This window comes from Erythrolamprus reginae, chromosome 10, assembly GCF_031021105.1.
Source record: "Erythrolamprus reginae isolate rEryReg1 chromosome 10, rEryReg1.hap1, whole genome shotgun sequence".
NCBI lineage: Eukaryota > Metazoa > Chordata > Lepidosauria > Squamata > Dipsadidae > Erythrolamprus > Erythrolamprus reginae.
The window spans coordinates 16,720,869-16,744,130 of NC_091959.1; the positions used below are offsets into that span (position 1 = coordinate 16,720,869).

Sequence of the window (23,262 nt, forward strand, 5' to 3'; positions counted from 1 at the left end):
ACTCACATTTGTGACAGTCACAGTGTCTGGGAGTCACATGATCCTCTTTTGGGACCTCCTGACAAACAAAGTCAATGGGGAAGCCAGATCCACTTCACATCCCGTGTGAGTCACTCAAAAACCGCAGTGATTCACTCAACAACTGTGGCAGGATAGGTCGTACAATGGGGCAAAATTCGCTTAACAACGGTCTTGCTTAGCAACAGATAATTTGGGCGCCAGTGTGGTTGCAAGTCAATGACCACCTTCACGGTGGACATGGAAAGTCTGCAGAGATGTTTCTGAGAGCCAAAAAAAAAATAAAAATCAAAGCAAAATAAATCACTTTCTCCCCACCTTGAATACAACAAGTAAGCTATTCAATTCAACTGAAAAACTATTTGAAATCTTTTGGGTGGAAAAATAAGAATCAAAAAGTTGACAAGTGTGGCCGTTCAAACATTTTCTGATCTGTCGGTTTCCCTGAGCATTTCTAATATACCTGATAAATGATTGCACCTTTTTTCGTGTAGGGAGAAGCTTCTGGTTGTCATAGCAGAAACAGGAAAATTGCATTTTTATATGCACAGCTACACAGAAAGACATGAAATTATATTTAATATTATTTAATCTAAGAGTTTCAAGTTAAAAAAGCCCAATGAGTCTAATTTCTCTCTGTTCTTCGTAATTGAAAGAAACACAACAGAAAAATCTCCAATCAATTGCACAAAAGCAAGAGCTCTGCAAAAATTTGGAACAAAGACTTTTAGATAGAAACACTGCCTTTTCTTCCAGAATTTCATATTAAATTCTTGACAATTCCCCCCCAGCCCCCCTCAACAAATATTCAATAATGGTCACATGAGTTTTTATTGATTAGCTCTTGAAGCTAATCAATAAAGTGCAAAATTCCAGAAACAAAGTGCAAAATTCCAGAAACAAATTATTATTAAAAGTTGATAAAATAATTTAAAATTGAATTTAATATAATACAATTTAAAATGAAATTGGAATACAATACAATTTAAAATGAAATTGGAATACAATACAATTTAAAATGAAATGGGAATACAATATGATTTAAAATGAAGTTGGAATAAAATACATTGCAAAATTAAATTGAACAAAATTTATTTATTAGATTTATTTGTTTATTAAATTTGTGTGCCGCCCCTCTCCGTAGACTCGGGGCGGCTTACATACAATACAATAATTTAAGATATAGATAAGATATGATTAAATTATACTTTGAAGTTTACATAAATAAATAGAGAACTGGTACAGCCATCCAGTGAGAGCCCACCAAAGTTCCTTGTAGACCCTGGAAAGTGACACTGTTCAACTTTGGGGTCTGTGTATGATTTGGCCTCTGCGTTCAGGGTGTTGCGTCACCAGAACCAATAGCTGAAGATGAGGAAGCGGCCTCCATCACTGTGGACTCCCCATACAGCAATCCATCAATTCCCACATAACCATAATTGATGAAAGATGATGTCAGACCTTTGGCCCTGCTATACAATGTGATGGTTGCCGCAATTTGTCCTTGGGCAAAAGAAGCAGAGATTCAATATTTTAATAATAATGAAATAGTAAGCAAGAAACAAAAAAAAAGAATAAAACTGAGCAACCAAATTAAGATTAAAGGCTCCTAGTTTTCTCTCCTGTTAGCTTACATTGTCCAAGCACTCCTCCCCAAAACCCCAAAGCAAGAAATGCAAAACCACAAAACCCAAACGTGGCCTCTGCTGCAGACAGTGAGATGGACAGCTAAAGCTTTCAAAGACCCTGCATCCTCCATTTTGTGGGCCCTGCCCCGTTTTGGAGAGGATTCTTTTGCCCTCCATAAACAGGGAAGCAGTTAGAATAATGGACAAATTGAGCTGGAAGACACTTTAAAGGTTTTCCCTCCAACTGCCCAGTGTGGGGTTTACTAGACTAGAGCATATTTCCCAACCTTAGCAACCAGAAGTAATCTGAAGATGAGTGGATTTCAACTCCCAGAATTCCACAGCCAGCACTCAGAGACCTTCCTCTCCTGGGTCTTTCCATGCTTTAGCTGTCCTTCTCATTGCCTGCAGGGGACAGTCTGTGCTCTGGCCTTTAAATCCCCATGGCAGTTGCAATTTAGAACACGACTCAAAGTTCCAATTCCATGGAAGCAAACTTTCAGCTCCCTTGCGTATGGTGTGTAGGCAGAGACTGATTGCCACCTGAATTTGCTTTCTTGGCCAGAGATACGGGGACAACTGCTGCTTTCCAGCTCTGCCAAATTGCTAACAGGTCATAATCTTTCCCTAATAAATCCCCCTTGGGGGCCTGTTTGTTTGTTAGGGATTTCTGGTGCTGGATTTTGTCTGCATTTTACACAAATATTTGAATGGAGGTGAAGTACTTAGAGTTGGCGTAGTTCTAATGTAAAGGCATAATTTACTGCAAAATTGGTGAGTCTTCATATCTCAGGTGGGTTATACCTTGTTCTTCTCTTCAAGTAAGTCTTCCATTTTAGTTAACTGAAACTTAGTTAACAATAGCTAGTAAACAATAGTGTCAGTTAACTGTTGCTTAACATTGGTAAATCTATGCCTGACTTCTCAAATTATCTCAGTACAGTAGTCCCTCGCTATATCGCGCTTCACCTACTGCGGCTTCACTTCATCGCGGGTTTTCAAGAAATATTAATGAGAAAAATCATTCGCGGATCTTCGCTGGTTCGCGGGTTTCTGAGGAAGTCGATTGGCAGATTTAAACAGCCCGCGGAACTCGATCGGCAGGTTTTTCAAAAAATTTTTTCTAAAATTGTAAATACTGTATTTAAATACTGTATCTAAAATAAATACTGTGTGGGAAGGGTTTATAAACACTTAAAACAATGAAAACTTACCAAACAATTACAATATAAATACTTAAATAAGTACTATCAGTCGATAAATTCCCCATCGCGGATTTCACCTATCGCGGCCAGGTCTGGAACGTAACACCAGCAATAGGTGAGGTCTTACTGTACTGATGTTTTTCACCTGATGCGTAGATATTAGGGCTTTTGGGATATGTAAGGATTACCTGCTGTTAAATTAAGTATTACCTATCCAGATTGTGTACTGTACTAATTGTGTGTCATGACACTCACAAATCCTTGTCAAAAAGTAGATCCAAATTGTTACCATGGCATCAACTTGTGGAAAGTGATGGATTTGGACTGGGGATGGTTGAGTTGAGACTGGGTGAGTGGTACAGTGGCTTAGAGATGGAACTCTTGCCTCCACAATCAGGAGGCTGTGAGTTCGATCCTAGGTAGAGGCAGATATTTCTCCCTCTAAGCACGAGGAGAATATGTCTGCTAAATATAACTCCACATTGGCGACAGGAAAGGATTTAGGGGTAGTGATTTCTGACAGTCTCAAAATGGGTGAGCAGTGTGGTCGGGCAGTAGGAAAGGCAAGTAGGATGCTTGGCTGCATAGCTAGAGGTATAACAAGCAGGAAGAGGGAGATTGTGATCCCCTTATATAGAGCGCTGGTGAGACCACATTTGGAGTACTGTGTTCAGTTCTGGAGACCTCACCTACAAAAAGATATTGACAAAATTGAACGGGTCCAAAGACGGGCTACAAGAATGGTGGAAGGTCTGAAGTATAAAACGTATCAGGAAAGACTTAATGAACTCAATCTGTATAGTCTGGAGGACAGAAGGAAAAGGGGGGACATGATCGAAACATTTAAATATGTTAAAGGGTTAAATAGGGTTCAGGAGGGAAGTGTTTTTAACAGGAAAGTGAACACAAGAACAAGGGGACACAATCTGAAGTTAGTTGGGGGAAAGATCAAAGGCAACATGAGAAAGTATTATTTTACTGAAAGAGTAGTAGATCCTTGGAACAAACTTCCAGCAGACGTGGTTGGTAAATCCACAGTAACCGAATTTAAACATGCCTGGGATAAACATATATCCATTGTAAGATAAAATACAGGAAATAGTAAAAGGGCAGACTAGATGGACCATGGGGTCTTTTTCTGCCGTCAGTCTTCTATGTTTCTATGTTTCTATGTTTCTAGGAAAGGCCTCCGGCCAGTAAACCCTCATCTTAGCCATATACTGTTGTCTGGATTCTAAGACTTCCTCCCTAGCCTGGGAGGCCCTAAAGAAGATCTCCCTGTTAAAAATGTCCCATTCATGCAAATAATTATTAGCCTGTTGAGAAGGGATTTACCTCTTTGAAATCTTGCCTATGCTCTGAATTGGTGTTTGAGGGTTTTTCACTGCTTCACAATAATCAAATCTATTCCATGAGTGCCTTTTCCTTATGTATTGTTTAAAAAAGTTTTTTCTTTCTTTCTTTTATTCTTCCTGCAGAACTCATCCTTGAGCCCCCACAATCCGGGTCCTCATTTCCCATTTTGAAACATATAGATATGTTTTTCTTTGACTCTTGCATACTATCTAAATGGAAATCAAATGAAAGCCACAATAACAATTTTCCCAATATCACAATGCTGTTCTATATCATGTTTTTACATTTGTTCTGGATGTGAGATGCTCCTTTGTGTTCAGGTCTGGCCTCAGAAGGATTATATAGCACTTGGGGATGAAGATGCAACCTAGCAGACCAGCACTGGAGGCCAGGATGGAGAAGACCTGAACAGCCACCATGTATTTCCCTTTGGTGCTCAGGTAGGTGGGCACAAAAGTCACCCAGACACTGCAGAAGACCAGCATGCTGAAGGTGATCAGTTTGGCTTCGTTGAAAGCCCCAGGCAGATTCCTGGCCAGGAAAGCCACCGTGAAGCAGATGGCAGCCAGGAAGCCCATGTAGCTGAGTGTGATGTAGAACATGACAACAGCCCCTTCGTTGCATTGCAGGATGATCTCTCCATGCTGGGAGTGGAAGTCAGAATCAGGGAAGGGGGGAGAAACTCCCACCCAGATGGAGCAGATGATAATTTGGACAGCAGAAGAAGAGAGGATGATGGAGTTGGCCAAGCCCTTCCCCAACCATCTCTTCACCTGGTTGCCTGGTTTTGTGGCCAGGAAAGCCAGCACCACAGTGATGGTTTTGGCCAAGAGAGAAGAAACAGCAACTGAGAAGATGATGCTGAAGACTGTCTGTCGGAGAAGGCAGGTGGCTTTCCTTGGTTGACCAATAAAGAGAGAAGAAGAGAATAAACAAAGCAGGAGGGAGACCAGGAGGATGTAGGAGAGGTCCCGGTTGTTGGCTTTGACAATGGGGGTTTCTCGGTACTTAATGAAGATGATTAAAACGAGGCCAGTAGTTAGGAAGAAAAGTAGGGCAATAGCGACCAGGATAATGCCCAGATATTCTTCATAGGACAGGAAGCTTATAACTTTGGGGATACATTGGACTCTGTGCTCATTAGGATATTTATCATCCGGACACTTGGTGCATTTTTTAGTATCTAAAAAATAAAAAGCAATATTTCTTTTATATTTTTTTACATTACAAGAAATATCTTTTTTAATTTCAGGAACATTTTCCAAGAAGTATTTCTGAACTGTTTCATTCAAAATCACTAAGAAGGGTATTTTTTACCCTTACGCTCCGCTGTCGGAAGCAGTCGGCAGTAAAACTGGCCTCTGACAGTGGGAGGATACACCCACATCCACCCCCACAGTCCTTGGGGCAGGAGCTGGCCGAGAGCCAACCACAACAGCACTTATACAAACTAAAAAGCAGAAAAGATATTTCCTCTGCTGTTAGTAAAGTTTGCTCATTTTACCACCCACTCCTCCCATCTCTTCGCAGACCCTTTTTCAAAGTCTTTCTGATTTACTTCCTTTTAGAAAAGAAATTGTGCAGGTTAAAAAAAACAGGTTTGCTTCAATTTGCCTTTTAACTTGTACTTTCATGAAAATGTTTTGGATGGATCCAGTTCCACAAAGCCTCCCATTTTCCTCAGTGTCACCCACCTTCCTGAGTGGAGAAGGTCCCCTCCGGACAAGGAATGCAGTCATAGCAGCAAACTGGCTCTCCTTCTTGAGCCCTCTTGACAAATCCAGGATGACAATTTTCCACACATTTGGACTCAGGCAGGGACTAAACAGAAAGAAGAGAATGTGTTAGGAAATATGTTAGGACTCTCCATCCATAGAAAACGGAAGTAAAATGGATGGAGACAATTAGCCTCTGGTCTTTACTGAGATTAATATGAAATCTCTGACTTCTTCTGAACAGATGCAGGAGGTATAACAACCAGCAGATTCTTCATTTAATTCCTCCCTTTTGTTTTTGGAATTTAACATTACAATAAAGTACTTTTCTGTTTAATAAAATCTGAAGGGATGGAATTGCAGAAAAAACATTTAAGTATATATTCATATTAAAACTAAGAATAAAGTTTACTGTAAAAGGTTTAGGAAAATTTTATTTCATTCAGTGTTTTTAAGGTAGAATAAAACTGTGATGAGGAAAGAAACTTCTGACCAGTAAGATCTTGAAAGATTTCCATAAAACATGGCAAAGCTGCTCCGCTTAGGTCCTGTCTCTTGAAGAACTTCCATTAGATGACACCAACTGGCATGGAAGGCCAACCACCCTGGAGACTCTAGCCTTTCCCCACTTGAAATGGGAGAAAATTTCTCCCACCTTATTGAGCAACTTTAGCCGTGGAAGAGCATGTTGGTTGATAAAAAACCTCTGTCTTATAAAATACGCCAGAGTTTCTTCCATGACATCCCCCTTGGGGAGAACCAAATAGCTGCCAATGGCCAGATCTGCTTTTATCTCTCCATTTTGGTCCAAGTACAGTTTCAACTCTGAAATATTCCAATATTCATTCTTCTCCAGAAAAGGGTGAAACTAGAATGGGAAAATCCATGAATTTGAAATACAGAAAACGTTTTTTCTTATCCCACATTGAATCTTTCTTGTACAATTGTCTAATCTCCAAATATGGTTAAATAATACTGTCATTATCGTCAAAAGTGAATGGAAAAGTTTGAGAAAAAATTGTCAATCATATACTGACAAAATATAGAGAAAATATAATTGACACAATTGGTCAATTATGGGGAACATTCTAGAGCAGATGACAAATAAAATAAAGAGAGAGAGAAAAAAGATGATTCATAAACTCTTTAGAAACCACAGGTAGATTCCCAGAAAGCATGGGTTTATTGAGAAGAAAGGTGTCAGTCTAATCCTCTCCCTGGTCATCCTGATGGAAAACACCTCCAGATGTGCTAATTCTACTTGATGGTAATATGATATTAACCAAATGTTGCAAAGCTGAAAGAACAAATACCCCACCAACATTTTTTCAGCCTGAAATGTTAGCGAAGATCCTTTCTTAGTTTCTTTCTCTCCCAATATGCAACTGCAGGATTCTCCCCTCTGATCTGATCCTTCCCTAGGCAGCCTCTCTTCTCCTCAAACCTAAAGTCATTCTCAGATATCATTACACTTCCTAAATACCATACTTTGGAGTATAAGACAAACTTCCTCTCCCCCCAAAAAGAGGGTGGAAATGGTGGTGCATCTTATACACTGAAAACAGCCATATTTGGCCTCCCTAAGGCCAGCTCCATGTGAAAACAGTTGCGCAGAGAGTTTGGGAGGTCTGCAAAGTGATCCTGGGAGCTGAGGCAGGGCAAAAACATTTTTTCTTATTTACCCCTTCAAAATCTTGGTGTGTCTTATGCACAGGTGCATCTATAGTCCCACACTGGAAGTTCTAAAGATGTTGGATAACCATTTGTCTGAAGTGGTGTAGGGTTTCCTGCTTAGGACAGGAGGTTGAACTAGAAGACCTCCAAAGTCTCTTCCAACTCTGTTATTCTATGTTCTAATACAGGGATCCTCAAATTATGGTCTGTGGGTTGGATATGGCCCAACAATTGAAAGCATCCAATGCACGGAGTGGTTGACTTAAGCCCTGCCTCTTGCCCCCCATTGCTCCCCCTTATCTTCCCAGGAGCATCTACTCCAGTGGTGCTTCTTTCACTGGTTGAGCTGCCCCTCTGATGACACAGCTGCTGTCGGTGGGTGAGTAGGGGAGGGCCTGCTTTTAAAAGTGGGGGACATGTCTCCATGCCTCCTAGCTTTTTCAAAATCAGCTGAAGTTGGCTAACACTAATTCAAATGAAATCACAGTATAATGTCTAAAGGAGAATTCATCCACTGCTTTGGTTCTTGCCATATATAAATTGCTGAATAATTTTGGTAGATTTCTTTCTTTCTTTCTTTCTTTCTTTTTTCTTTCTTTCCTTCCATCCTTCCTTCCTTCTTTCTTATCTATCTATCTATCTATCTATCTATCTATCTATCTATCTATCTATCTATCTATCTACCTATCTAGACAAGTACATATTAGTATACAAAGACATAACAATGAAACATTACAACAGAGGAAGGTAGGCATGCTGGTGCAGTTATGCACACTCGTTACTGACCTCTTAGAAATTGGGTGAGATCAACAATGGATAGTCTAAGGGAAAGGTTTTGGGGCTTAGGAGTTGATACTACAGAGTTAGATAATGAGTTCCATGCATCAACTACTTGGCTACTAAAGCCGTATTTCTTGCAGTCGAGTTTGGAGTGGTTTCATGTGTGTGGATACATATGCAAGAAGCAAATCAGTTTGAATTCTCCTTCTAGCTTAAAATCCCAAATAACTAAAAGAAGGAGGCTGGTCTCCCCTCCCTCCCTTGGCCCCCTCCCCTGCTGGCAGGCACTCAGAGCTCTGCAAAGCCAGAAGCCTTTGGCTGGAATCGAAGGGGAAGGACCCAGGTGGGCCCCAGAGAGGAGAAGGGAGGGGGCTTGATTGACAGCTTCTCTCAGCCTCTCATGACTTCTGTGCTCTATGATCAAGAGTTCTTTTGAAGGGAATCCTGTTTCTTTCATTCTTCTTTTAAAGGCCTATTTTGAAGTTGCTGTTGTAATGAAGTTTGGCAAGTGGCAAGGAAGTTTGTGCTTTTTTTCCCTTTTGGGGGGTCTTGTTAAGTAAGTAGATTGATCAGGGTGAGCAAGTACAGCTTAGGAAGGAGAAGGGAAAGAAATTGGACTGTTCAATTGGCCATGCCCACCCAGTTACATGACCACCTAGTCATGCCCATCCACTCACATGACCACCAAGCTGGTCCAGCCCTCCAACTGTCTGAGGGACTGTCAATCAGCCCCCTGTTTAAAATGTTTGAGGACCCCTGTTCTAGTATTCAACTGGGGGATAATATACTGTATGTTTATGTGGTTTTGTCTGTTTTTAAATGCACAATTTTTAAAAAAATGTTTCATCTAATTTTCGTCCTTGTAATTGTTCAATTTTTTGAAGCTTGTTTTTTATCTTTTTTGAATAAGATAAAATTTAATGAGCGGAATATCAAGTTTGCAGAAAATATATTTATGATTTAGCACAGAGAAGAGTGCAGGAGTAAAAATCAATAGATAAACATCTGTTTTGTTAGCACTTAGGACTTGACTAACAATTGACTCATATAAAAATATTAGTGATGGACTGGAAGAAAGATGAGGGACACCAAACTTGATAGGCATGTTTGTGAAAATGACCTCAAAATCGTAGTTAACTGAAAACAGAATTTGAGTCAGCAGGGAGATGTTCTTGGAAAGAAGGCAAAGGCAGCCATAAGAATCTCAGGAAGTGGATGCTCTGGCTTGAGGAGACCCCAACTCAAGGAAAAGGTCCCCTTGCAGGCACCAGGCTTTAGCCCATAGGAGGGGTTTAATATCGAAATGCCAAGTATCTAGTCTTTGACAGGGCTAGGTCCTACAGGTCCGGTATGGGCAGCCTGCTGGTGATGTCACCCTACCTGGAACTGGTCCATTTCCCCCCCAATTTTTTTGAGAATATTTTTTAATTTTGGGGGGATTTCTTTATTTTTTTCTTCTCCTGAATATGTGCAGAAGCCAAGTTTTCAGCAGTGCACAAGCATCACCATTTTGTTTTGGGTGGGTTTTAAAATTTTTTCCCTTCTGAGCATGTGCAGAAGTCGAATTCTGGAATTGTACCTGTGGCTGCCATCTGTTTTTTGGCTTTGTGTTTTTCTTTTTGCCACACACTGCAGGAGGAAGCAAACTGGTAGCAAGCTAAGTCTCAACCCACCCCTGCTTCCAGTGTCCCCCGTGCCCCTTTTGGCTCTCGGGGATGTAGGAAGGCTTCCTAGGCCCAAAATTGGCTATGGGGCGGTGTAGGCTGGTTGATGTGTTGGTATGGCAGTCCCCTCAATTTCCTTACACACCCTGTAGTAGGAGAAGGAAAGGAAAGGAAAGGAAAGGAAAGGGGAGGAAAGGAAAGGAGGGAGGGAAAGATGGATGGATGGAGGGAGGAAGGAATGAAGGAAGGAAGGTTAGGGGGGAGGGAAAGAAAGAGAAGGGGGAGAGAAAGAAAGAAAACAGAGGAATTTAATTTAATTTAATTTTTAATTTATTACATTTAAAGGCTGTCCAACTTCTCTCGGAAGGTTGGGTTGGTGGGTGAGTGTGTGGAAGGGAGGGAGGGAAAAAAAGAAAGAAAGAAAAGAGAAAGAAAGGAAGGAAGGAAGAAGGAAGGATGGGTGAGTGGGTGAGATGTGAAGAAAGAAAGCGAGTGGGAGAGAGAGAGGAAAAAATGAAATAGAGGAAGAAAGGAAGGAAAGATGGAAGGAGGAGGAAAGTTGGATGGGATGTGAAAAAAAGAGAGGGGGAGAAAGAAAGATAGAACAAACAAAAGAAAGAAAAACAAAAGAGAGGAAAGGAGGAAGGAGTGAAGGAAGGGAGCTTGGATGGGAGGGAGGGAGGAAAAAAAGAGAGAAGAGAGAAAGAAAGAAAGAAAGAAAGAAAGAAAGAGATGGAAGGAGGGAGCCTGGCTTCACTGGGCAGTCCCTTCAATTTCTCAACTCCATACACACCCTATTGTAGTAGGAGAAGGAAAGGAATGGAAGGAAAGCAAAGGAAAGAAAAAGGGAGGGAGGGAGGTAAGGAAGGAAGGAAGGAAGGAGGAAGGTTGGGTGGGTGGGTGGGATGAAGGAAGGGAGGGAGGGAAGGAGGGAAGGAAGGAAGAGATAGATGAGAAAGAAAGAAAAAAAGGAGAGAGATTTTACTGCCTTTTTTTTGCCCAGGGCTACCACATATTTTTCAGGGATTTACATGCATTTAGTGTTTATAGTCCAGAGAATAAATATGGGTGTGTTTATTTTGTACATTGAGTTGCATGTCCAGCTTAATGCATTATTCCATCCCATAATCAGCCACATCAGCCATAACATGACTGTTTTGAACAATATGCAGGTTGTATTCCACACATGACAATTTTATCTGTGAAATTATGACCGAAATATTTCTGCACTTCTATTGGTTCCCACTGTCAGAAAATGTTTTCTTAGTTTTAGGTGGCTTCTCTCTTTCTTCAGATTCCCTCCATTGCTTCTTGTTTTACCTTCTGGTTTTACCTTCTGGTGCTTTGGAAAATACATTGCCCCCCCCTCTTTCTGGCAGCCCCTTAAGAGCCTGTTGCCTCTCACACTCTTGGGCAAAGCATGGGAGCCATTTCCTCCTTTCAGGGTTCCATGAAAGGACATATAGAGTATGTGAAGTTGGAAAAAAGGCAAACAACATTGTTGCAGAACTGTAGATTCATTGAGGCTGAGTGTGACAAGGAATGGCTGGGAGATGAAGGGCCAGACGAGGCACCCCTTGACATGAGTGACATTGAGTTGGCCACGCCCACCCAGTCACATGACCACGAAGCCACTCCCACCCAGTCATGACTGCCAAGCCTCCCCCACCCGGTCACATCTCCAGTAGGCCACATCCACAAAATAAGCCACGCCCACAGAGTGATAGTAAAAAAATTAGGAACCCCTCCTCCACTATGAAACCATTATTCCCCGAGTAATTAAATTGGGCAGATGTGTTGACGTGGTTCCCCTCCTTCTCCTCTGGATTCCTTCTCCAAAGAATCTAAGATTCATGGATCCATAGCGGGACCCCCTACCTGCCACGGCTGTAGCCTTGGAGACCCCAACCTCTTTTCTCCCTCCTTCCTTCTCCTCCTCAATCTCGGGGAATAGGCAGCATTCAAGGCCTGGGCCAGAGTCTTCATGAGGCTGTAATTGTCATAGGAATTTTGGACCCCTGTTCTGTTCCTTCTCTCCTGGGTCTCCAATGGGGCTTTCTGGGTGCATCTTCTGCGACCTTTGACAGAAAAGACGTTCTTTGAAAGAGTACAGAGAAAATAATAATCTTGAAACTTTTCTTCCACAAAGACAAGAGATTCAAAGGCTTTATCTTTTGGCCTTCTTTTGGGCAGATAACCAAAGTTCACAATACTGTGGACGTATCTGAGAAGCCTGCGCTTGTTCATTTCATACCCTAAAAAATTTGTGAGGATCCAGACTTTCCCTTCAATGAGTCCCGGCAAGCGCAGAAATGTTAAATGGAAAGGAAGAATTCTGCCCCAAAGGGGATCAACTTCCATGAAGTGAACAAAGACATTGACTTGTCTCCACTTAGAGAGGGCATCCCTGAGGGGGGCTGTATATCCTGTCTTTGAGAATTGTTGTGATATAACCACACAAATTCCATTCCTGACAAGCACAGGAGGGAAAGTCCTTATGAAATTCTCTCCCTGCTCTGTGTCTGAAGCAAAGATGCCAATCAGGGTCCATCTGAAATGGAGGAGCATTTGGACAATGGCTGGATACTGGATCCCTTCTTTCTGGAGCATCTGGTGGAAAAGGGGGAATTTGCTTTTATCACTCAGAGTCTCTGAAGCAGTTGAATAAGTCATCTGAAAAAGCAATGAAGAATGCTGTGTTATATTTGCAATCAGATCAAATCCAAAATATTAGATTTTAATAAATCCAGCCTGCTTCTCATGAATGTATTAGAACAATTTGTAATTAGACATTGTTTGAAATATTAAAGACAGAATATTAGCAAGATTCTATAATAAAAATGAAAAATAATAAATTTTAAAATTATAAACAATGTGAATACTATTACTGTACCACCTCTACAATTTACCACAATTGGATTAATGCATTGAATACTGATTGAAATATTATATTCCAATAAAGAGGCTATTATAATTTTTGACAATTGGTGAATCTTTTTCTGTTTCTGTACCCCTGATTTTTTCTGGGGGAATCCTTTTAGCTTCTTCTCCAATTATACAAGAAACAGGGAGACCTCAGTTCTTAATACGATTTGTCAGTTGTATAATCCAAGATTTCTCTTTAATTGAGCTTTTGTCTGTTTTCAGAGTCTATCAGTTTGCATAGATTAAATTTTATGCCGATATCTATATTTTCTGAATTTAGACAAAGCAGAAATTGTGTAAATTCCCAATACAACTGTGAGGGCAGCAGCTGGAGTCCTTTTACTCAACCCAAGATACACCTCAGTGGCTGTGATTGGGTTGGTTCTGCTAGTGATTTACCTAAGAAACCGCAAACATCAGATGGATGAAAGAACATGGGGGAAACTTTGGCCTCTTATACTTTGATAGTTGGGGCTGAGGAAGCTGGACAGCTATGAGGTTTTCATTTAAACACCACTTTCACTCATGTCCTTTCTCTAACTGAGCTCCTTTGATGATGAGGGTCCCAGATTCAGTCTCAGAGAAAATAACCCCAGGTAAGGAAAGGTGTTATATGCTCTATTGGCTGACCAACTGTGGCTACCATGTTATTTCCCAAAGACCATAACTTTTGAACTTGATTAATTATCAGATAATTATTATGATAAAAGAATCCAAGTCTTTTTCACAGGGTATACAATCCAATGTGTAAGTATAATAATATCATTTTGCTAGTGTAAATTTAGTGTATTCCAACAGGTATTTAGCATGCTAAACATGTGTACATATAGCAGAACTTAAAACAAAATAAAAGAATTGGAAGGCACCTTGGAGGTCTTCCAGTCTAACCTCCTCCTCAAACAGGGGACCGTACACTATTCTGTCTAGTCTCTTTTTTAAAACCTCCAGTGTTGGAGCACCCACAACTTCTAGAGACAAATTATTCCACTGATTAAATGTTCTAAGTGTCAGGTAAGTTCTCCTTAGTTCTAGGCTGTTTCTCTCCTTGATTTGTTTCAATCTAATGTTTCTTGTCTTGTTTTCCAGTTTTTGGAAAATAGGTTAACCTATTCCCCCCTATTCTTTGCGGCAGCCCCTGAAATATTGCACACTGTTATTATGGCACTGTGAGAAAAGGAAAAATAATGACACAAGAGCCAGGTGAACAGGAACAGATGTTTACTATCTCATTAATCAAGGAGAGGCCAACTCAGGTAGGGAATCATGCCTGAAGAAGGCAATTGACTTCTTCACACATCCATTTTTATACCAAATCAACAAAACATACGTGACTCCCAGTATTACTGAACACTCCCATAAGTCATGACGTGAACAATGACATATGTTCTTAATGTGATTTTCCTCTTACTTAGGGATTAGGCCCAATTTTATATCCTGTTTTTCACACAATCAGCTAAAAATATAATATGGATTTATTTATTAGAGTATGCCGCCCTTCTCTGAGGACTCGGTGCGGCTAACAGCATATAATATAACAATACAGTACAACGGCAAATCTAGTTAAATTTAAAATTACAATCTAAAAATCCAGTATTTAAAAACAATCATACCAGTTCAATCATACAAGATATATCTCATTTCGTTGGCCAGGGGGCTGAGACCCAATTGCCCCAAACTTGATGACATAGGTGAGTCTTAAGACTCTTACGGAAGGCAAGGAGGGTCGGGACAGTGCAAAACTCTGGGGGGAGCTGATTACAGAGGGCCGGGGCCCCCATAGAGAAGGCTCCTAGGCCCCACCCAGCAACATTGTCTTGCTGATGGGACCCGGAGAAGGCCGACTCTGTGGGACCTATTTGGTCGCTGAGACTCATACGGCAGAAGACGGTCCTGCAAGTAATCTGGCCCGATGCCATGTAGGGCTTTATTGGTCATTACCAACACTTTGAATTGTGTCCGGAAACCAATCGGCAACCAATGCAGTCCACAGAGTGTTGGAGAATATGGGAATGCCTAGGGAGGCCCATGACCGCTCTCATAGCTGCATTCTGCACAATTTGAAGTTTCCAAACAGTCTAGATCCATCCGGGTCTTCAGCCTATCTTCTGAGGTGTTGGCTATTCCTGCCACTTTAGTGTTGCCTTCAAATTTGATGATTCCCCCATTTCTCCCCTCAGCCAAATCATTAAAGATGTTGAAGAGTCCTGGGCCTAAAATGGAAACTTGGGGTCCCCCACTGCTTGTTTCCCTCCATGCAGACGCAGTTCCATTGAGGACCACAGGCTGAATCCATCTGGGTGTGATGCTCTCGATCCCACATATTTTTAGCTTACTAAGAAGTAGGTTATGGTTTACTTTGTCAAAGCCTTTCTGAAATCCAAGTGCTGTATACCATGTACATTGCATTTCACTGGTACATTAATTTAGTATTTTTTGTCAAAAAATGAAATATCATTTATTTATTCATGATCTGTTTTTTTTATCCTGCATTACTCCTAGTAAGTCATTCATATTTATACTGAATAACAACGTTACAAATATATATCATTTTTTCCCTTCTTGGTAGTAGATCCTTCTTCTAGTGGCTCCATTGAGTCCAAACCTCCCTCTCAAACAAGGGCTTATATCACGGCCAACAGGCTGAGCTCCATTTTGAGGACAATCCATTTTCTCCATAATATTTCTCTGTTTATTGAGTCAAATGCTGAACCAACATCTAGAGAGGCAGCAAACCTTATTTTTCCTCATTGATATAGATTAGACATTTCAAGACCAATTTGAGCCAATATATGATTATTAACATCACTGTTCCCTCTAACATGCGCATTGCGCTGGGGCGCAATGGACCCAGTGCCGTTTCTCCCCACCCGACAGCTGATCTGTCCCTCCCAAGCTGTTGGCCGGGGATAAACTCCCGTGGACTCTAAGCCCTGCCCAGCTTCTCCGGTTCTGTCTGAGGCTGCCGTCGCACACGCCCATGTCATCTGAGAAAGGCACCCCCGAAGGCAGAAGATTGGGGTGGGGGCTGAGGGAGCCCCATGGGCTTTCTCAAGCATCTGGATATAGAGTGCTGAGGGATGCACACCTGCTTTTCTTCAGCTGCTGCCGTGCACCCCATATCACTTGCGTGGCAGAGGGCATTTCTCAAGGAGTCCTGCCTCCCTACTGGCATCACCCCCAGTTTGAATGGGGGCAGCTAGTCACAATGGGCATCCAAAATGGGGACGCTACTGGCAGGGACTCTGTGAGAAACGTCCTCCGCCAGGCAAGTGACATGGGGCGCGCGGCGACAGCTGAGGAAAAGCAGGTGTGTGTTGGTGCTCTGTGTATCCAGAAGCTTGAGAAAGCCTGTGGGGCGGCCTTGATCTGCGCGAGGGGGCTTGGGCTCCCTCAGTCTCCACCCCAATGCTGCAGCCCAAGAGAAAGAAAAAAGGAGAGGAAAGAGACAGAAAAACAGAAATGAAGGTGAGAGAAATGAGAGTTGTTGGCCTGCTGCGGCTATCCTGCCACCCAGGCCCAGCTGCTGGCCTGCTGTGGCTCTTCTGCTGCCCAGGCCCAGCCGCCAGCCTGCCACGGTTCTCCTGCCGCCCACGCCAAGCCGTCAGCATGCCGTGGCCCTCTCGCTGCCCAGGCACAGCTGCCAGACCGCCGCAGCCCTCCCACTAGCCCTTTACCGCCTGCTGCCGCTGGAACCATAATCAGGGGGGGGAGCGCAGCCATGGAGCCAGAATCTGGCCGGCACCCGCCATGGCCCTCCCGTCTCCCAGGCCCAGCCCCTAGCCACCTGTCCCTTTGCGGTAGGAAGAGAGGGGGAGAGAAAAAAGGAAAGAAAGAGAAAGAGGGAGGGGGAGGGGGAGAAAGAGAGAGAAGAGAGAAAGAAAGAGAGGGGGGAGAGAGAAAGAGAGGGAGAGAGAAACAGGGAGGGAGAGAAAGAGAGAAGTGAGAATGAAAGAGAGGGAGGGAGAGAGAAAGAGGGAGAGAAAGAGAGAGAAGAGAGAAAGAAAGAAGGAGAGAGAGAGAAAGAGGGAGAGAGAAAAAGATAGGAGGAGAGATAGAAAGGAAAGAGAGAGGGGGAGGTAGAGAAAGAGAAGAGAGAAAGAAAGAGAGGGGGAGAGATAGAAAGAAAAGAAAGAGAAAGAGGGAGGGAGAGAAAGAGAGAGAAAAGATGGGGAGAGATAGATTGATCTTGGCAAAGATGGAATGGGCAAAGACAAAGAGGGAATGGTCATCATCAATCTGAGACCGACATATTAAACTTAAATTTCTCAAATACATATTGGTATGTCTAGAAAGATTTATAATTTGCAATGGCTGTTGTAAGAGGCTAATCTTAGGAAGCATGGGATGTTGAATGATTACCATCTATTTGAAAATATAGTTGATGATGACCATGCTAATTTCAGTTGAAATCTTTGTATGCTAGTGATGTCAATAATTAGGCAACCAGAATAATATAATAACATAGTGGGAAAGGGTCTTACTCTGCCCCAGCACCGATCGAGCCCCAAATAATTATGCAATAATTGGGTAACACTGACATCTATGGAAAAAAAATAGGCCCTAAAAATTATTTGTTTGTTTGTTTGTTTATTTAATTAATTTGGCTTCTATGCCACCCAGTCTGGAAGAAATCGCCCAATGTGCCGCTCAGACATTATACTTTTCCGCCCACACCGAAAAAAATTAGAGGGGACATTGATTAACATGCATTACTTCTTATAAAATCCATATAGCTTTTAACTCTGTCTAAAACCTTCTGGTTCTTCTGCAAGGAATGCATTTTTCTCAAGTTTAACTAAGAGGATCATGGCATAAATTTTAGCCAGAATTTGCTGTGAGCTGCCTTGAGTCCAAGGAGAGGGCAGCATGGAAATATAATAAATAAATAAATAAATAAATAAACAATATCTGATAATCCATTTGGTATATAATTGCTAGAGTCCTTTTTATTCCACATTTTAAATAGATAAAATGCTACTATGTCCAACTTCAATCTAAGTAGATAGGGCAGGTCTTATCTTCTAAAATGAAGATGCCAGTAGAGGTCCCACCAACCAGGGATATTTATTGATCAATTAAATAGTTGGTGGAATGTCTTCTCCGGGGAATATATTGCTTGCATTTCAGGCCTTTTATGATTAATCTCAACATGAACATAATGGGGTAAAATATTGAGATTTTTGCTAATATGGAGAAAAGCAGCTCTTGAATTCCAGGGAGAAGACATGATTGCATCTGTTGGTCACCCACCATCACCCACCATTTTCCAGATGGAGAAAAACACACACAAACCTGTGGGACTTTGTAGGTGCCTACTAATGTTGACATCTGGATGGAAATTTCCCTTCTAGATATATCAAGAAGAGCCAGAAGGTTGTCCTTCCTTCCACAGCCGTAGTTGGGGACATTGCCTTCTCCAGTGGAGAGAATGTCCAGCAAGGCATCTGAAGTGTGGAAAGTGCTCATATAGTTGTCATGGATATTGTAGCCAAGTGTGAGGTTCTGCAGGAACTGGGAATTCTTGTTGATCACTTGAATGTTGAAAATTAATGCTAAGCCAAAGGGAAAACCATAACTATCCCTATGGTAAAAAAAAGTGTTATTATGATCAATAGCAAAAATAGCAACAACAAATACTTCTTTTAATATATAATCCTCCACACGCCTACTGAGCCTTAAGCCAGCATTGAACCAAAAGCAATGACCACTGACACAAATATGGAAATTGTCTGAGGTACAGCAACTACAACTGATTCCACCACTACTTTAAATAACATTCATTATTCAAGTGATAAATTAAGGATTGGACACAAAGAGGAAAATAATCAGCAGCTTATTCAGCTTTTTCTCAGATCTCTTTTGGGATTTGAGTCTCTTTCACAAAATCAGACAAAAGAGAGAAGCCCGGGAAATCAAAATCATTCAGGAAATTAGACATATTCCCCAATATAGGAATAAATTGGGGGGAAACAGAAAAGAAAGAGAGAGTTAGAATGGAGGGAGTGCAACTCCATCACCCTGAATGACTTACGGATCATGGAAAACAAACTGAAGAGAAGGAGCAACGTTGAAAAGCAACTTTGTATGCAATGTTTCAAGTCCAGTGGTGACTATACCAATGAGATGGTCTCCTGGGCTGTACAAGCTCTGTGGTTGTTTTCCATCCTGGTTCTCCAAACTCAGCGGGCATTTCCTTCTCAGCTTCCCAGAGACTGGTTGGAACAAAAGCAGCACCACAACAAGAAGCAGGAGCTCCATAATTCATGGAGTGACTCAATCAATCTCCTTCCTGTTCCTAAAGAAGAATTAGAAGAATTCAGAGGATTCTCAGAAGGTAGAATATGACCCAGTTGCTTTCCTGATTGAAACACAGCTTTACATGGAAAGGATAGAGCTGTACATGCAAGAGCACAGACTCTGCCAAACCCCAAACTCCATATTTCTCTGCCCAAAGTCTGCCCTGGAGGATTCAGCCAAAGAGAAGAGCTGAAACTTTGATCATAATTCTCCCTCTCAGGAGAGATTCCTGGATAATTCAACTTTTGGGAATTATCTGGAGAGAAATGAAGGGGAAATAATCCCCATATGGCACCTAATGGCAGGGGCAGAGATAGAATTAAATCGGTGGTCTAGAATTGAGAGGTTTGGGTACTCCATGTTTGAAACTGACCTCGGAGGGAATACACGGCAACTGTGGCTGAAGAAACAAATAAATCTGAGATTTGTGGGCATGAAGACAAAGTCCCAGGGGCCAGATAATTGCAGAGCATCTCACAGATCTGAAATAGTTGCCTGCTGAGTTAAAGCCAACATGTATTTAACTTTATTTTGAACGTTAAAGCTCAAAGGACCCACACAAAAGGGCTGATGCAACTTTAGTGAAAAACTAGTTCCCAGAACTATGCAGAATTTAAAAAACCCTTTTAACTTTTAAGAGTTAAAATAGTCCTAAAAATGCGAGTTCCAGGTACATACGTGAATGATGAGGCAGCAGCCATCTCGATCACCGGAACATAGAAACTTTAATAAAACCACTTAGCTTTCGTTAGCGTGCTGCTAACTTCGTCAGAGTTTTAAAATGCCAACAACGATTTAAAGGAGATGGGTCATTAAGATTGGACACAGCCCCCAGCAGAATTCCCCAGGCCAGACATAGAAACCAGCCAAATGAGGGTGGGATAACCCCCCACGAGAAACAAGGGAACATACTGGAGCAATACGGAGGTAGAGGTGGAGGGGCACAATTTAAGTCTAACATAGAGGACAAGGGGGAATTAGAACAGTGTAGACCTAGGACGAGGACATGGGTAAAAAAATTGCAAGAGCAGACATGTACCATTATAAAAAGTAACAACGACAATGGGGGGAAGAAAGGAATACCAAACACCTCCGAAGCATTGCCTCACAACTCCACCCCCTCCCTTGGGGAGGGAAAAAGGCAACAGACACGAGTAAAAGCGGCAGGTCTCCCTATAGCCAGCAGGATTAAGCCTCACAATTCCACCCCCTCCCTTGGGGAGGGAAAAAGGCAACAAACACGAGCAAAAGAGGTAGATCTCCCTTCAGCCAGCAGGATTAAACCCACAATTAGGCTTACCGCAGGGGGGAGGGAAGGGTGTGGCCCCGTGACGCGGGCAATGAGCAGACTGAGTAATGCTTTATAAAGATGTTTGTCTCCCACGGCATTTTAAAACTCTGACGAAGTTAGCAGCACGCTAACGAAAGCTAAGTGGTTTTATTAAAGTTTCTATATATATATATAAAATTAACTGCCTTGGAAATGGCCCTGGGTTGGGCCGAGAGGCAAAAAAGGAGCTGTGATGTTCCTTCAATATACCAGGGTGATTCGACACAAAATGTAACCCTTCCCTGGTACAGAGCTGAAGGGATTGGATACTGTAGCCTAGAGGATAATTCTCTGCCTTACAAGGCAAAGGTTGCAGGTTCAAGTCCCAGTGGGTATGGCTAGCTGATGAGGCCAAAATAAGGCCGAAATAGATCTATCCTAGTCTCCCTTAATTTTCAAATTCAGCTTAAACATGTGACATATATATATATATATATATATATATATATATATATATATATATATATAATATAGGAGATCATTCGATAGTTCAATTAATCAGAACAGATTAGGTCAGTAGCAAAGTAGCACCAAGTTCTCAATTGCTAAGTTCTAGGATTGTTCAATGTCCCATGGGGAAATGTCCGAGTCCTGGGCACACTGGTCTCTTCTAGATGCTCCCCAGCTCTTTGCTGCCGGCCGTTGCCACTGGCTGACACTCATAGATCTTCTCTCTCTGTCCCGGTTTTGTCTCCAGATCCTCCGCTCCCACAGCACCCCCATCTCTCTCTGTTTGACCCTCAGTTGGCTTCCGATGGCTCCGTTGTTGCCGCATGGCATTTCTGGCTCCCCGTCCACCAAGTGGCACCGCACAACCTCCAGACGCTCTCAGCATGGCCTCGTCGCAGAATCGACATCCTCCCCAATCTCCTTTCTCCTCTCACGGGCCTCCTCCTCCACGGCCGCAGCCGACCCAACATCTCCGTGCAGGACCTTTACCGAGCGCTCCCACCAAATGGTGTCCTAGCATCCCCGGTCCACCCGGTGGGCCAGGGCTGTTTCATGCTGTCTCCGGCAACACCACCTCCATCCAGCACCATCCACGCCAATCGCCTCTCATCCTCTTGTATCCGCCTCAGCTCGTTCTCTCCTCCTCGATCTCTCAGTGTGAGTCAGTCCTTAGTGGCAGCCACCATTTTCCCATGACCCAGCTGATTAACTTCCGATACCTCCACAGCTAGTGTAACTCTTTATCGCCATGGAGGGTCATCGGGCAGGGGGTGCTCCAGAGACAGAGGTAATTCACCCCACTAAAACTGCTAGAAACAAGCTCGCTGACACAATTAATCACCCTATATCCGAGACGTTTCACCCGTTGTCCGGGGAGCTGCAGCTTTCTCCCTCCTTCCTGCTGCCCCACCGGAACTGGAAAAAAGGAAGAAAGGAAGGGAGGGAGGGAGGAAGGAAGGAAGGAAAGAAAGAAAGAAAGAAAGAAAGAAGGAAGGAAGAAAGAAGGAAGGAAAGAAGGAAGGGGGGATTGAGGGAGGGAGGGAGGGAGGAAAGAATGGGGTGAGACATAAGAGAGGCTGCCAGATCCCCCCTCCCCCATTGACTCTGTCAACCACAAGGGAGGAGGAAGGAAGGAAGGAAGGAAGGAAGGAGGAAGGAAGGAAGGAAGGAAGGAAGGAGGGAGGGAGATCCATCAGGAGAAGAGGAAAATCAGAGGGTCCTTTAGGCTGAGTTCAGAGCTGGGAGGAGACAAAGATCAGACACCAGGACATGGCTTGAAAAAAGCGGGTAGTGGGAGTCCTCGACTTACAGCCACAACTGAAACCAGCATTTCTGTTGTGAAGGGAGATATTTGTAACATGAATTCTGCCCCATTTTACGAACTTTCTCACCACCGTTCCATTTCTATCAGGGTCGTGGAGTGAATCTGGCTCCCCTGTTGACTCTGCTTGTGGGAAGGCTGCAAGAGCGGATCCCAGGACCTTCGGTTCGGTAGCCTAAGCATAGCCCATAAAATCATCTGCTACAATGTCCTTCCTGCCAACGACTATTTCATCTTCAACCAAAACAACACACGAGCACACAATAGATACAAACTTAAAGCAAACTGCTCCAAACTCAACTGCAGGAAATACGACTTTAGTAACCGAGTAGTTGATGACAGGAACTCACTACCTGACACTGTAGTATCATCACCTAACCCCCAAAACTTTAGACTATCCACTATTGACCTCTCCCGATTCCTCTGAGGTAAGTAAGGGGTGTGCATAAGTGCACCAGAGAGGGAACCGTCGAGGAATCCTAATGTTTTTCTCTTACTGGTATCATGTATATAAATATTGTCATATCTTTTTATACCACCAATATGTACTTGACAAAACAAATAAAGAAAAACAAATAAATAAACCATCTGAATCCCTCCACTACTCCCTTCCCTGTATTTCTCTTCCCTCCCTCCTTTACTCTTTCTCCCCCCCCTCTTCTTCTCTCCTTCCCCCCAACCTCGCGCAAGAGAAATGAGCCTTCTCCAGTGGTCATTGGGAGTTCCGGCGGGAGGAGCATTAGACTGGCTGGGCAGAACTGCCCTGCTGCAGCACACACGAGAATTTGGGACCAACTCCTCTTCTTTCAGGCATCCGAAGAAGGCTCGTTTGTCCCTCTTGCTCACTCTCCTGCCTGCTACAAGGACACCATGGGGAGAAAGTCCTGACGCCATGCCTC

General features: G+C 42.7%; 1 protein-coding gene across 1 annotated transcript; it reads right to left on the minus strand.

Moving 5' to 3' along the window:
* Positions 1-4,479: 4,479 nt before the first annotated feature.
* On the minus strand, positions 4,480-18,293 carry LOC139173395 (vomeronasal type-2 receptor 26-like). Its single transcript, XM_070763187.1, has 5 exons — positions 18,258-18,293; positions 11,919-12,713; positions 6,578-6,790; positions 5,902-6,028; positions 4,480-5,390 (listed from the first exon to the last, which is right to left on the minus strand). The coding sequence occupies exons 1-5, from the start codon at positions 18,291-18,293 to the stop codon at positions 4,480-4,482; spliced, it is 2,082 nt and encodes a 693-aa protein (XP_070619288.1).
* Positions 18,294-23,262: the final 4,969 nt, after the last annotated feature.

Excerpts from the sequence above, each read along its gene's own strand:
- LOC139173395 (XM_070763187.1), bottom strand. The coding sequence starts at position 18,293 with ATGTCAACATTAGTAGGCACCTACAAAGTCCCACAG. Across the intron at positions 6,029-6,577 it reads GGCTAAAGTTGCTCAATAAG|TCCCTGCCTGAGTCCAAATG; the intron begins GTGGGAGAAATT and ends CTTTCTGTTTAG. Across the intron at positions 5,391-5,901 it reads GACCTTCTCCACTCAGGAAG|ATACTAAAAAATGCACCAAG; the intron begins GTGGGTGACACT and ends TTTATTTTTTAG.